The sequence below is a fragment of the Maylandia zebra genome, linkage group LG16 (assembly GCF_041146795.1).
Source record: "Maylandia zebra isolate NMK-2024a linkage group LG16, Mzebra_GT3a, whole genome shotgun sequence".
Classification (NCBI taxonomy): domain Eukaryota; kingdom Metazoa; phylum Chordata; class Actinopteri; order Cichliformes; family Cichlidae; genus Maylandia; species Maylandia zebra.
The window spans coordinates 9,626,934-9,642,458 of record NC_135182.1 but is presented as its reverse complement, the minus strand read 5'-3'; the positions used below and the strand labels follow the sequence as shown (position 1 = coordinate 9,642,458).

The following is a 15,525-nucleotide window of genomic DNA, read 5'->3' as shown; positions in this document are numbered from 1 at the left end:
AGCAATACAACTGTGGGTAGGAGCTTTAAGGTTTGAGATGAATCTCAGATATAGAAATAGTAGCAACAACAGAAAAATAAGGAGTTGATTCAAAAGTAAAAACCTACTTTTAGCTGCAGTATTTCTCTTATGGATTTTCCTTTTCTTTTCTTTTTTAAAAAAAAATTGTTTTCATGACCGTAGAACAGTCAGAGGTGTTTGTCAAGAATTCAAAAACTAAGCTGCACTTCGGGTTTAGAAGTGTTGTTTCTAAGCTCTTGACTGACTAATCTTAGATGTTTCTTGCCTTCTTTTTTTGCAGCCAGCCTCAATAAGTTGAGAAAACCATAATTCCTAATGGTCCTCTAAAACACAAAGATTTAAACGTCCAGAATGTTTGAGCAGAAATCTTGCTTAGATGCACCTGGGCTGGTAAACTCCAGGGGCAGACAAGCACAAATCTATTTGTTGTTACCTTAAATGCATATTTAAAAAAGCAACTTCCCTAAACACAAGACATCAAAGTTTTCCCGAAACTGAATTAACACTGAATTGTCAGAGCCTCGCTGCGCATACCGAACTGTTGCCTGGTGACTTTTTCTTTTTTATGTCGCAATCAATGCAGTTCCACCGTACACTGATATAGAAGACGGTAGCAGTTTTACCAGGATGCAGAGATAGAAGTGTCAGACAATTAAAAATTTCTCGGAGGAAGTCCCACGCTCGCTCAGTCCTCAAGTGAAACCTACACTATTGTCTACCAATAGTCAATAGGTCGGTGGTTTGATCCCCATGTGGCGACACATGCCGTCCCAGTGTAGGTTTCACTTAAGGATTGAGCGAGCGTGGGGCTTCCTCCAAGAAACACATATTTTACCCCTAATGTATTTATCTGAGTGAGTGTGTGAACGTTAGCTATAAATATAAGCACTGTGTGATTGTGTGGTATGTTGAATGGGACTGAGAAAATGCTGTGAGTATATAGAAACAGACAGAGCACAAAGTGATACAGGACATACACATATTTATTGCATGATATAAAAAAAACTTTGCAACAGTAGCGAAATGTAAGTAGGACCAGAGTGTGAATGTGTAGAAGCGGTTACAGAGAGAGAGGGAGGGAAAGAATGCAGCTGGAGGCACAGAGTACTTTAACTTCAATATACTGAGACTTCATTTCAAATAAACACAAGTAAGGATATCACAAAGCAAAGGAGTGTAATTCACAGAGCTTCACAAACAACAGTAACACCACAACCAAAGTATCCATATTCAACTGAAAGCTACTTTAGGCTGCTCCATTGTCACAGGTGGTCCAACCTGATAATACAGGAAAATGAAATTTGGAATTTCTTTAGTTTATTCCTCAGGTTCAACTAATGCGTGTGTGTATGCGTGCAGTTCTTTTAAAGTCTTAACTTTTTAAAAAACATTTCTACATTTTAAGTTTTCAGGGACTGACAGTCTGACATGTTCTTGGTGCTCTGTTATCTTAGTGCAGTCCTGCAGTCTCACAGCCGAGCAATGGCTGAAGCACAGCAGGACAGAGCACGTGTGGCCAGTGGCGAGTGCTGATATTAAAAGATCACTGCACAGAGGACATTGAGCTTTAACTGTTAACGTTTGGTCAGCGCGTGTCTGATATGCTGATTTCTTTGTGAAGTAATAAGATACTCTCAGACATAACGAGGACATCATTTAAATGAAAACTTGGATTAAAGCTGCACGAGAGAGAAATTTAGACTGTGAATGCAGTCCTGGTGTATTTGGTTGAAACTGACCGTGTTACTCAAACTGACCAAGAACTTCTTGCTTTGAGTTGTAGTAATGATACAGACTTGTGAAAAGGGAAGTGTTGTGCCACTACCTTTCTCCTACTCACTGCTCGAGTTTTTTCATGAGCTGCTTTGTAAGCAGAAACTTGAGTACGTTTGCTTTCCCATGCAGTCAAAAGATGAGTATTATTAACTATATAACACTTGCATGACTGCACTCCACAGTGCCACAAACTGCGGTTTCCTCCTTCTGCTGTTCGGACTTCGGAGTGGCACTTCCTGTACCTGAGCAGAACACCTGCAGTGTTGTGGAGTTTTTCTGGTTCCACCTTAAAATGTTGAGGGTTTTATTGCGGAATGTCCTGTCCAGCACAAAGTACATGATGGGGTCAGTTGAGCTTCTCAGTGCAGCAAGAAGAAACAGGCAGTTCTTCAGCTAGAGAGGGACAAGAAAACCATCATCATGTCAGATTTCCACATACTGTGGGACATTTTTACTTTCAATCTGTATATGAAAAGCAGTCACCTCGATAATGCCGGAGAATGGGTGGCAGCTGGAAGTTTCTTTGGTGGGGGAACATTGAAGGGGAGTTTTATGGACCAGAGAAAAGAAGATGGGTTTGAAGATATGGTGCGGCAGCAGGCAAACAGAAAGAATGACCTGTGTGGAGTTGGTTTTTTAAAATTTAATGAAATATGTGAAGTATATTGGAAATTTATTTGGCTCAAGAGGAGGGAATTAAGTGACTAAACAATAACATTATTTTAAAGTATAAAATTACTCATAGCCACCTGGATGACCACAATGTTTCGGAACACCCTGCTCAGCAGTCTCTGGGAGGTTGTGACTGGTGTGTTGCGACGTGAGCGCCGGATATGCCTCAGCACCGTGACGTAGGACAGCAGCACCAGCAGGTACATAACAAAGAAGAAGGCTGTAATGACCACAGTGGCAGTTTGAGACATACTGCCTCCGAGTTCCACAGCAGGGCTGTAGCATACCTTCCCACGTCCTGATTTGTCACTTTTGGTGGTTTGGTTCATAGCCTCGTGCACTGCGTAATAAGCAGTCACTGGCACTATGCTCCCCACTGACATTAGCCACACAGTGATGCACACGACGTTGGCGAAGGACACTTTTTTGAGGCTAGCAAAGAAGGTGTGTGGCAGCAGGGTGGTGCAGGCGCTGGGCCTCGAGGCGTGGGTGTTCTGGATTAGGGACGCAAAGCGGCTGAGGGCCACCCAAGTGAGCATCATTAAGCTTATATAGATGTTAACGTGGAGCACCGGGGTAATGCCGTGCAGGACGAGCTGACACAGGACATCATTCAGACCCCAGACCAAGCCTTCGGCATAGTAGGCTGCGAGGAAGGGCGTGGTGATGGACAACAACACATTGGATATACTCAGGTGGCACAGATACATGTGGATGGGGGAGAAGCTGGAGATGCACCGCAGGAACACCCAGAGAGCGAGTGCATTCCCTGGGAGGGCGGTGAGGAAGAGGAGCGCATAGACGGAGGGAAGGAAATATAACGTTGCAGCAGTCGGGCAGAGGGAGAAGTTACAGGTGGTGGACGAAGTGTTTTCTGATGGAAACGTGCCCTCCATTTGATCTAGAACACAGAAGCTGGCTTTTAAATCTTGTTGACATCAAGGCTTCCTGAACTGTCAAAACATTTTTATTTACTTATTTTTTAGCAAAATCAGACTTGACCATTACTTCAGAATGTCTATGAGGAACTTTGAGTCTATTCAGTGACAAAGCTCCAAAATCAGCAGCTCAGATAGTCAGATGTTGTAAATATAGACTTGACCAGAAACCCTTCTTAACCGTACACCTTAACCTGACGTGCAACTGAACGTACGGTGGGCACAGCCCGAACCGCTCTGAAGGCTGCAGCACAGGGTTAAAAAGAGTTTAAGGTTTCCAGCTGAGAGCATAACTCAGGCACAGCATGTGTCCGAGTGTGAGAGGTGTGGGATCATGACAGTTCATGATATCTTAGTAACCCACTGCAGGCTAGCATGTTATTTTAGTTTTTTTTTTCTGGGTGAGAAGCTAACCTCTTATGTGTTATGTGCATGGCTTGTCAGTGCACTGGTGTCTGTGGGTGCAGAACTCCTCAAACCAACATGTACTTTCTTTAGTTGCATAGTTTAACTTACTCTTCTACAGTTCTGCTGTGCGTAGATGTAGCAAATATTATATAAATTAAAACTAAAACATGCAAAATTTATTTTGAATAACATTTTTTTTTAATTGTCAGGAGGTTAAACAAACACTCCATTTTCAAAAACAAAAACTTTGAATTTTCCATCAATTATTTTACAGTTCAGGCTTTAAAGGGTTAACCTGAGCTTTGCAAGCAGTCTAACTAAATTTGTCGTCTTATATCAGAGTTGTATGCTTAGAGAATGGGCAATACCGAAGTGTCAGGCTTGTAAAATAGACACATTTTAATGCACGTTTTACAGGGATGACTGGAGAAACTGATATGCTCCTGTGTAAAACACCATAAAGTATTTAAAGAAGTAGGTCACAGAGATGACAGTTTCCTGTAGGTTTAACATTTGATCGGTGAGGAGATGATGATGATGCTCTCCAGTCTTAACTTGAATGTCCAGCACTTCTCAGTACAAGTTGTTGGAAAAGCAACAAAATTGTCAGCAATACTTTCTTTCTTTCTTTCAAAGTGATAAAATGTAACATTTAACAAATTAAGTGCACTTGACTAACACAACATTGCTCAGAGATGCGTTTGGCTTCATGATACATACCAATAACAGGTCCTCTGAGATGTTTCAATAAAAGGCTGCAGGCATCAGATGACACTGCCCCATGTGAAGTATTCTGAGGGTAGAGTAGAAACGGTGGTTTTAACAGCAGGCATGACACGCTGCTTCTCTGCAGTGTCTTCCTTGTCGAAGTGGCGCTTTATTGTAAATGGCAAGTTGTCGGTGGGGTGTGGTATTTTCGTAACTAGAATACTATGTTTTGTCTAGCAGGCTTCCTCATTTGGTTTCAGGGTATGCTGTGTATGACTTGAAAATAAGGAGCAGTTGTGTGTTGCATGTTAAGCGTTCAAATCAGTGATTCAATTTGATATTCACTTTTAAATAAAAATAAATAATTTCTCTCATTCAAATTAGTTTCCATCTTTCTGCTTATTTACTCATCCGTTCATCTTTTCTGCACACAATGTTTGGCTTGGGTTGCAAAAATGTCTAAACACTGTCCCTTTTCTGCCTTGGGGTGGCGCTGTTGTTCTAGATGAGAAGCAGAAAGAGTTGTTTGGTTCCTACACACACTTCCCTTCCATAATAAGGGACACACTGCATGATAAACATTGATTAGCACAGGACTATTTATATCCTACTTTATTTCGAAAAGCACAATTTGGCACATTAACATAAGCTTTATGAAATAAATCACACCAAGATCCAGAACAAACTTTGAAAACAGACTTCTGTAAATGTCAGAGCTTTTCTTAATACGTAAAAGGCATTTTGCCCTGTGAGAAGTGGTATTTAACAGTGAAGCCCCATGCTTTCACCTCAGTAGGCGTTTCCCTGGTTTTTTTTTCTAATGCTGTTATAAATATCATAAAGTTCAGGCTTTGATCAAATCTGCAAAGTTCCCATCACCTTTCCTTCACTTTGTCTTCAGCGTGTTTTGTTAGTGACATATGGCCATCTGCAGGGTCACACACACGTTTATATTTAAAGAGCATGTGACAAATGTTTTGATAAATGCAGTGAGGGGAAGAGTATTGACTTGTTGTCATGTTTCTATCTGTGTAATTGTGGTTTGTGTCTCTCGTTTATCAGTGCTTATACTAGGTTAATGCAGCATATGGGTGTGAAAGGAACTGCTCAGTCCCCGATTAAGTTCAGTTTCACTCGAGCGGTGTAGTATGAAAACATCAGCTTATGCAAAAAAAAAGCATTAAAGTCCAAGTGGTCCTGCCTTTGATGGACTTAAGTATTTTTATTTTTGCTTTTTTACTGTCACATCTGGCAAAGTCAAACACCCCTAGCTCTGTGTGTGTGTGTGTGTGTGTGTGTGTGTGTGTGTGTGTGTGTGTGTGGTGAGGGGTTGCCCTACTACTTTGCCCTCCATCTTTGAAACTATTTGGATTCAAACATCAAAACGATGCTGATGATGAAATCTCAAAATGTCTCATGGCACACAAGTACATTCAAATTTCTCTATAATAAGAAAGGACATATTTTTTAATTTGCAGGATTACTCGTAACATTAAGGACGGATTTACATGAAAAAAGTTTCCAGAGGTGGGTCTCAGGAATTTTGGGGGATTCTTTACCATCGAAGACGACACATCTACAAACCCAGTTACAGACTGGGTTTGTTACAGAAAACAAAACCCACAGTAACTTGCGGGACCACCAGCTTCAGTGTTCCTTGTCACTGCGTGTCCAAGTTTCTGGTGCAGATAGATATTCCTCTGTCGTTCCAAGTCTTATATATTGAGGCTCAGTGGAAAGAGCCCACTCCCATCATGACACAAATGTTTAATCACAGGACTAATCATAGGCCCTACAGTGTAACAGAGCCAGTACTTTTCCTCTGCATAAAATAATGCGAAGTTGTCCTAAACCTTTTCAAAATAAGCCTTAGTTCAAAGGTTTTTCTTAGGTAAGCACCAAGTAAAGGCGCACAGGCAAGAGCAGCAGCTGCCCTGTCACGCTCCTCTTCTTCTGCTGGCTTCTGTCATATTTACGTTTACGTCAGTAGAGTTATCGCTCTGCTGTGTGGGGATTTATAAACCGCTTTCTATCTTTGTATTACTAATTAGACTGGTGTTTGGGTGTTCTCTGTCAGTCCTTACATTTCTACTATCCATCTCAGCAGTGGAGCTGCTCCCACTGATGCCTGTAACATCTCTTAAGCAGATCATGTTGTTCACCAAGCGCAGCACCTCCTTCCTCACTGAAGAAGATAACAGGAAGTACATGACAGGGTCCAGGCAGCTGTTGAGGGCAGAAAACAGCAGAGCCACCTCGTTGGTTTTGTCAGCGACACACATCCAGAAACACGAAGTGTCTGTGATCTGCGTTTTTATGTAAAACACTCTGACCACGTGATAGGGCACAAAACAGATGCAGAAGAGAAAGAGGATGAAGAAGGACTTCTTGGCCGTTCGAGTGTAGCGAGTGGAGTTGGGCAGATCTGGATTTGCTTGTGATGTCCTCAGCAGCTTGAGTGCGATCTTCCCGTAGGACATCATGAGAGAGATGAAGACTAACCAAAAAAGAACCACCATACACATGTTGATGTAAGCCTTCCACTTTGTATTATCCAGCTTCTTGTAGTGGAAACACCTGGACACAGGAAATACATTTTGTCACACAAGTTGGCCACTGCAGATCTGCAGTAAGGTAAAAAAAAAGAAGATTTAAAGGTTTTACCAACCTGCTCACATGTGGAGAGTCATTCGTTGATGACACCATCACTGAAATGATACAAGTGGACACAATCCAGACGATGGCACACAGGGCGAAGCTGAGCTTTGTGGAGCAGAGTTGGTGCTGCATTCCTACACTTTGGTGGATCTTAAAGTAGCGATCCACACTGATCAGCCCTAACAGAGTGATGCTAATGTACATGTTCATGTAGAAGAGGTGTCCCACTACATTACACACGGTGGGATCCAGATTCCATTTGTCACCTTGGCTGTGATAGAGTATCCTGAATGGCAGACAGACCACCAGCAGCAGGTCTGCCAATGCAATGTTAATGAGAAACACTCGAACAGAGTTCTTCTTGGAGTGGACGCAGAAGAAAACCCACAGAGCCACCAGGTTCCCGACTAGACCCAGGATGAAGATTATAGAGTAGCTCACTGCCAGCAGGACCTGCAGTGTGTCGTCATCTCCACACGGGTCAAGGGTTAAGTTTGTTGTTTGGTTCTTACAGGAGAAGTTTTTTGCCATGGTGTCTTTTTTCAGGGGATTGACAGTCCTGCAAACAGATGAGGGGCACACATGGAATAATTTGCATTTTGGGAAAGGGCTTTCATACGTACAGGTTTGTGGGTGTGAGCATTAATCTGCCCTGCAAAACACAATCTTACCATCATAACCTCAGGAACTGGAAAGCCCTAGAAACATGTGAATAACCTGTTCAAGATTTCCTTGGTATCTTTTGCACATTACCGCAGCCAAGCAGTTTTAAAATGATGTGTATGTGCTCAGTCAGTTTACTTCAAGAGAAGTATATCAAAAGATCAGTAAATGAAATAGCAGTAAAAGGAAACTGCTTACTCAACTCAAAGGTCAGCGCGATGGTGTTGCACAGGAGTGTGAAAAAAAAAAAGAAAAAAAAGGAACTTTTCAAAACACTCACCTAGTTACTGGAGTTCATTAAAAAAGAAGTATGCGTTCCTTTCTTTGTGTAAAGGGCTGTGTGAACGGTGAGGATCAGTTCCAACCTCACACACATACACACTTACAGGTTTTGCAGTCTTTTTGTCTTCCTCTAAGGTACTCCAGGATATCCCTGTAAGTTGAACATGCAGGAAAAATCCAAATTTGCCGCTCTGAAAAAATGGAAATAGTTCCTTGTGTCATCTCATGTTCGATTTTCTCCTGTAGTCCAACTCGCGTTGAGCAAATACTATCATCGTCACAGAATAGTACTGTGTAGACTCAGCTTCAGTTTTTTCTTTTTTTTCTTTTTGGCTTCCCTAACTGTCCTATCTCACTTTCAAGATAAGCGCCTGTCCACAGCTGTGCAGTCAGAAATGCTGAAGTGCAGAATGCGGTAATGTTGCACAGAGGAAATTTCATACTGTGGTCAGCCCCCCTCTTTTCTTCCGAGCACCATACAGAAGCAGAGAGAGAGAGAGAGAGAGAGAGAGAGAGAGAGAGGCCTTCTGATTATACATATGAGGGGAAATACTCACAGGGCATGCTTCACTTGTGTACAGTATGCTTTCCACCTTGGACTCTGGCTATTGGAGGAATCTGCAGAGTGTGGTCAACTGTGGTAATCCCCCCCCCCCCCTTTTCAAAATGGTATTTAATGTCCTCACGTAAGATTTTTAGAAAGAATTTAGAAAGGTCTGAGCAAAAGCAGAAATTTTAATACTCCGTTCAACAGCTACCGCACGGTAAAACTGTTTCTGTCTGCTGTTTTTCAGATCCGTATCAGTCCACATTAAACCACAAAGTAACACTATATCATAGAAAGGATGCTGCAGATGACCACAAATGTTAATGAAATGAAATGTGAATCTAAATAGGTGTTGCCATGTGCAAAACTGCTCGACTGAAATGTTGTGGTTGCATTACTTGATGCTTTGGGAAGAAAATAGCGATCTGTGTTTTCATGGCGTGTGACGACAGCATGATCAAAAAAAGCAAAAGTCAACGTTGTATTTAAAATAACTGGAGTCGTATAAAGACACTACAGCAAACTTCCTACTCTGATCTTCCCACACTCTCAGTTATTTGTGTGTGGCCGTGGTGGGTGGTGGTTTGGGGTGTGTCTGGCTCGTTTAATGTCTGTTATTTATAGGAGAATTTCACTCTTTAATTTGCTAAAATCTCTGTTTCCTTCTCCATTCTCTCATTCTCAGCCTCACTGCGTGTTGCTGGCATCTAAAGAGAACTCGGCTCCAGTGAAGCTGGGCGGGTTCGGAGTGGCGATCCAGCTCGGAGAGTCAGGACTGGTGGCAGGAGGTACAGTAAACACCACAACACAGCTGGATTCTCCCTGCATGCCTTGTCACCATTTGTTTAGGGAGATTTTTATTTTTTCTGACTTGTGGGAAAAGTTCCACTAAGATGGGATCAAAGAGACAGAACACGTCTCTGCTCCATAATTGAACTTATTGTTGAAGACACCATTTAAACACTTGTGACATAAGGGACACAGGGTTTATGACTCTTGTGACATAAAGAAGAACTGAGAAAAACACATAGTTATGACGCATATCGATATAATTTAGAGTGACTTTCCCAGCATATTATATATAAATACTTTACTTGAAATTATAGAATATGATATTCATGATAACTGAGCGTGTACATTCATCAGTACATCATTAATAGGATCTGCCAAAAGTTTACTGGACATATTTTTTGCTTCCAATTTGGCTGACTGGAAACAATTACAAGCTGGAAACCATTTGAATTGTTTATTCATGGATTCCAGTTCATAAATGAACAACTTAAAACTACAACAGGCAGAAACCTGTCCTGAGCCCCAATGACCATTCACAGAGACAGTGCACTCCCCTGGGTGAAAGTCATGCCTTTAAGTCATTAAGCTACCACATCTCACTGGTAAAGAAGACTTTGGTTGGAGTGAAATAGTCAGTGAGCAAAAGTGAAATGACCAAGATGCTGTAGTATAAGATACAAGATATTTTAGCGCCTCCTTCATGTTCTTGAGCAGAGGATACTCTGGAGCGTTCTTTATATAAGGAAAGGCGATGTTGGCAAGTCAATTCTGTATTACTGTGTTACTCTTATGCATCGCTAATATGTGGATATTTTTTTAAATCTCAACAGCTGTTAAACCCACAGATGATTTTTAAAGATTATGGAGCTTCATTAGTTGTGTCCTGTGTGAAACACTTTGTAAGGTGGGTTTATCAGAGTGAATTAATGATTATAGTGATTATAACTCTTGGCAGCACGGTGCCACGGTGGTAGGGCTGCTCAATTAATCGAATTTTAATCACGATTACGATCTGGGCTTTCAACGATCATTAAAAATGACTGAGCCGATTATTAGCCCCTCCCTCATTTATCCGCGACACCTTAAAGGCCGGTCCGTGAAAATATTGTCGGGCATAAACCGCTCCGTGGCGCAAAAAAGGTTGGAGACCGCTGATTAAGAGGACCCGAGGGAAGCTCGGAAAGCTAAGCAGAAGTTATTTGGAGAGGAGAGTGACTGCTGTTGGTTGAAAAGACAGGTTAAAAAAAACTTCAGTGGTGTTGCACACTATTTTATATTATTTTTTTAAAGTCATTGTAACCCTTTAAAGCCGTCAGAGCAGCACGCTCCGTTTTGTGTAACTATTTTTTAAATCCCTGTAGAACCTGAACGTGTAAGCTAGCGCAATAATTTGTTTTGCACATGAAACCGGAGGAGTTGTACTTACATCTGATGCCATCAGCTTGTCCTCGGTCACGGTTTCGTTCCACATATAGCTTTGCAAAAATTGCATAAAAAGCGCTTGCAGGAACAAAAACATAATATTCCAGAAACACGCTTTGCCGATCCGATCAGCTGTTCGTAACACTTCCCACAGTGAAACAGACACTATCACATGTCCGCCATTTCCTGGCCGAAACCGGAAGTGATGTCATTTTCGCGGAAATTGTAGTTTTTTACTTGTAGGCCTTAAACCTATACTGGTCATGTTTGACTTTTCTGAATAGTTGCTGGGATGCTTAGAACTCAAATTGCACTGCTGGAAATAGTTTATTTTGATGCACATGCTGTTTTCTTTGCAAATTTGCATCATAGGATTGTTTTTTCGTTTTTCCTGCAGTATATAAAAATTGGTGTATCTCCAAAATAAAACTATGAAGACACTCAAAATAAATTTCCTGTTGTTGTAAACTATTTCTTGCAACTTTTTTGTATTTAAAGCTTTGAGGGATAAACCTCTTATATTTCTCCAAGTAGAAATATATGTACAAAATACAAAAAACGATTTTCAATTTTTTTGTAGTTTATTGCACTTTTTTTGCAATTAATGTAGTTACTGTGGACTTAATGCATACATATTATTAAAATATGGGCTATAACAGTTGTATAGCAACTTGAAATGCTCCCACAAATGGCACTACAACATGTAAAAAAATAATATAAGCTCTGGCGGACTTGGTTCTATAGTAGGTCTTAAGGGTTAAATAAATATCGTCAAATAATCGAGATCTCAATTTCAGTGAAAATAATCGTGATTATCATTTTTGCCATAATCGAGCAGCCCTACACGGTGGTTAGCACTGTTGCTGCACAGCAAGAAGGTCCTGAGTTCAATTCCACCATCAGGCCGGGGTCTTTCTGTGTGGAGTTTGCATGTTCTCCCCGTGTTTGTGTGGGTTCCCTCCGGGTACTCCAGCTTCCTCCCACCGTCCAAAGACATGCAGCTTGTGGGGATAGGCTAATTGGATAATCCAAATTGCCACTAGGTGTGAATGTGCGAGTGAATGTGAGTGTGAATGGTTGTCTGTCTCTGTGTGTTAGCCCCTGCAACAGACTGGCGACCTGTCCAGGGTGTACCCCGCCTCTCGCCCTATGACAGCTGGGATAGGCTCCAGCGCCCCCCCGCGACCCTGAAGGAGAAGCGGAAGCGAATGGATGGATGGATAGTGATTATAACTCAATTTATATAGTTTTCTCCTCATTTTGGTGTTATTTAGAATTAATTTCACTTCAGAGATCCTAAATGCTTTAATAAAGGCGAGATTTAAAGTGTTTTCATCTTAATGATGTTAGTTAAAGCACAAAAATATGAGGGGACTGCAGAGTGGGTAATATTTGTTAATATAATAATGATATTTTTAAGTTGTAATGAATGAATTGAAATGAATGAATGCTAAATGAGTAATGGGGGAGCTAAATAGCTTGCAAAAGACAACACATTGAGAACACATGGATTTCCGTGGTGCATCTTTAGGAGATCATACTTTCAGCACATCGTGCTTTCAGGTAACCTGGGTAATTTCAGTCAGGAGCTGAAAGTCCTTTCCTTCACATCTTTTCTTGACTTTGTGATATTTTCCTCTAAATTTCAAGTTAAAGGCTTTTATGAAAAGAGATAGGATGCAATTGTTTGTTTGCTTAAAAGCAACCTCTCTTTTTAGGCTACCTCACCTGATCCAACCTGAAAGTGTACCCAGTCACAGCCCTAAAGCCTTAAAACACAGGAGGAGGTGCAGAATTCCACTTTCGGTCAAGAGCACTTAATACAGTTTAACACTCATGACACTGTGTTAAGATGGTATCAGTGTTTGTTCAATGATGCCAGAAACTGACAGCCGACTTGACTTTTAAATGGAGAGCTGTCACATGGAAATTTAATAATTTTTGCTTTTTAAGAATTCATCGTCAATCTGTACACACTACGCTTAAGGTATCAACTTGGTGAAAACATTGTGTACCATACCTCAGCTAGAAAAAGAAAATCAAGTCTGAGTAAAGCTCAAACTTTCCATGTGTGGGAGTGCTCATGGCAGAGGGAGGCTTCCTTTGTCAGGAGGTATACTGGCAACTTCCTTTATAGACTGCTGATCGCAACCACATCTTGCAGATTTGTGTGATCAGTGTGTTGGTGCTGTTGCTAATTCTGACCAGACATTGGTTTTTGTGCTGGTTATTTCAGTTATTTCTGAGTCAGTAGTAACTCCCATGCACAGTAACTGATGTCCCGTACAAATGAAGTACCCGTTTTATGGGTCAGATTTTGTTCAGCATCTGTCAAATGCAGATGTCTAAAAGACTCACAGTCTTAACAGTTGTAGAATTTCTTAAACCTTTTAAATTAATTCATTTTAAATTAAAAGTCTTTACTTGGAGAGAAATGCACTGCTCAGCTGGTTAACTGCCTGTTTGACTGTTGAAACCAAAGTAATTAAACAGTTTTGCAGCATTTAAATTGCTGCAACTAACTTGGGATAACATCATAATTTTAGTTTCACTCTAATAAAGGACAGATAAAGTAGTAGACAGTATCAGCTACTGAGAACTTGTAAGAAATGTAAGAACGCTGCACATTAGAAACTGTCTTAGTTTTAAACCTGGATGAAAACCGTGCGCTTCCTAGTTTGCATCAAAATAGGAAGTCACCCAAAGTAAAGTATCATTTCCTCTTTTCACTTGATTGTGAGACATTACTTTCTGGTAGTTGGTAATTAGGGAAAAACAAAGGAAATAAAACTTGAACTACTTCCTTTTCAATTTCAGCAAACATAAGAATCGAAATGATTGGGGAACCAACAAGGAAGTTTCACTGTGCGTGTTTTATTGTCAAAATGTTATTATTTTGGAACTGTTACCTGACTTGCACGCTCTGTTTGTAACTCCAGGTCGCGTAGGAACTCCCCACTTTATGGCCCCAGAGGTGGTGAAGAGAGAGCCGTATGGTAAACCCGTGGACGTGTGGGGCTGTGGCGTTATCCTCTTCATCCTCCTCTCGGGGTGTCTCCCTTTTTATGGCACCAAGGAGCGTCTGTTTGAAGCCATCTGCAAGGGCAAATACAAGGTCAGGGTCCATTCAAAGTGCGGCCACAGTCTGAGCGCCGCTGTGTGTTCCTTATAAATCCTACAAAGACAAGAATCACCACATTAAGAGCAAACACTGTAGAGGTGGATTCATGCCTTATCTGGTAGATGTTTCAAAGTTCAGTCTCCTATTAAACTGCTCTAGAGCATTAATACTAACATTCATTACACATTCTCTTTAATAACAGCATTATTAATACTGGATGGAGCAGATGGCTGGGTCTGCTGAAGGTGTCTTCCTGTTAAAAGGGAGTTTTTCCTTCCCGCTATTGCCAAGTGATTGCTTCAATTTAATTCAGTTCAATTCAGTTGTATTTATACAGTGCCAAATCACAACAACATGGCCTCATGACCCTTTATATTGTCAGGTAGACCCTACAATAATACATACAGAGAATAACCCAACAATCATATGATGATTGCTTATAGGGCATCATCTGATTGTTGAACGTTTCTCTGTACTATTGTAGGGTCTTTACCTTACAAAATAAAGGCGACTGTTGCTGTAATTTGACGCTATACAAATAAAATGGAATTAAATTATTTTTATGGACACTAATCCTGTACCAAACACCCAACTTCTTTTAACCTGGAACTGTTGTCAAGTTGTGCATAATAATACGAATACCACTGAATATGATTTTGGCCTTTAACTTCTATCTGTTGGACTATTCACCTGTTTCTTAAAATGTTTTTTATGCCTGTGAAGCAACCTAAACCTTTATGAGATACTGGGCAATACAAATACAACTGAATTATATATATATATATAATTCAGTTGTGTGTGTGTGTGTGTGTGTGTGTGTGTGTGTGTGTATATATATATATATATATATATATTTATATATACTATCACACCCCACATAAATGGCCACTGGAGGGATTGCAGTATTTGGCTTCATTTATTATCCCCAGAGACTGCTGTATGTATAGCACAGGGACAAATGGACGATGCCAACATGACACTTATGATTTCATATTCCTGTTTTGGTATTTTTGTGTGTGTAGATGAATCCCCGCCAGTGGAATCACATCTCAGAGAGCGCTAAGGACTTGGTGAGGCGTATGCTGATGCTGGATCCCGCCGAGAGAATCACAGTCTACGAGGCTCTTAACCACCCCTGGCTCAAGGTACTGCAGGGCACTGAGAAACATCCCATGGTGGTTGGTGTTGTGAGATCTTAAAGTCTTTGTGTCAAATTTGATATAGTTTGACCATTATGCTGGGCTCCATTTTATCCCTTTGAGGAATAGTAAGCGTGCACTGACATGTATCCAAAGTTTTGACTTCTGTAAAACTTTTAGCCTTTTTTTGACACAAGTGGAATACTAATGCCACGTCGCCTGAAGTTGACACGCAATGATCAGTCAGCTATTCAAGCAGGAAAGCAATGACAGGAAGTGCCAGCTCAGTGGTGTTGGCGCTTGTCATGTGTTGTCAGAGGAAGCTTTTATTGTGTCTTCTTCTGTGGGCAGGGATGGAGGGGTACTTAAAAATGATTT

At 41.0% G+C, this 15,525-nt stretch overlaps 2 protein-coding genes across 18 annotated transcripts in view; one reads left to right on the top strand and one right to left on the bottom strand.

Moving 5' to 3' along the window:
- caska (calcium/calmodulin-dependent serine protein kinase a) overlaps window positions 1-15,525 on the top strand; it is a 175,464-nt gene that overhangs the window by 98,541 nt on the left and 61,398 nt on the right. For all 16 annotated transcript variants that reach the window (XM_014412508.4, XM_014412513.4, XM_014412516.4 and 13 more), the window contains exons 6-8: window positions 9,359-9,461; window positions 13,827-14,002; window positions 15,031-15,153. In XM_014412508.4, the coding sequence (XP_014267994.1) occupies window positions 9,359-9,461; window positions 13,827-14,002; window positions 15,031-15,153 (402 nt within the window). The remainder of the gene's footprint in view (window positions 1-9,358; window positions 9,462-13,826; window positions 14,003-15,030; window positions 15,154-15,525) is intronic.
- On the bottom strand, window positions 990-8,529 carry LOC112436100 (putative G-protein coupled receptor 34). Of its 2 annotated transcripts, XM_076874912.1 has the most exons (6): window positions 8,125-8,529; window positions 7,192-7,740; window positions 4,536-7,100; window positions 2,547-3,370; window positions 2,281-2,415; window positions 990-2,190 (listed from the first exon to the last, which is right to left on the bottom strand). In XM_076874912.1, the coding sequence occupies exons 2-3, from the start codon at window positions 7,710-7,712 to the stop codon at window positions 6,539-6,541; spliced, it is 1,083 nt and encodes a 360-aa protein (XP_076731027.1). In that variant the 5' UTR covers window positions 7,713-7,740; window positions 8,125-8,529; the 3' UTR covers window positions 990-2,190; window positions 2,281-2,415; window positions 2,547-3,370; window positions 4,536-6,538. The 2 variants fall into 2 exon arrangements, with proteins under 2 accessions (XP_076731027.1, XP_024661085.1); XM_024805317.2 differs by lacking the exons at window positions 7,192-7,740; window positions 8,125-8,529 and having other exon boundaries at window positions 4,536-6,535.

Excerpts from the sequence above, each read along its gene's own strand:
- LOC112436100 (XM_024805317.2), bottom strand. The coding sequence starts at position 3,365 with ATGGAGGGCACGTTTCCATCAGAAAACACTTCGTCCACCACCTGTAAC. Across the intron at positions 2,416-2,546 it reads GAAACATTGTGGTCATCCAG|GTCATTCTTTCTGTTTGCCT; the intron begins GTGGCTATGAGT and ends AACTCCACACAG. Across the intron at positions 2,191-2,280 it reads CATTCTCCGGCATTATCGAG|CTGAAGAACTGCCTGTTTCT; the intron begins GTGACTGCTTTT and ends GTCCCTCTCTAG.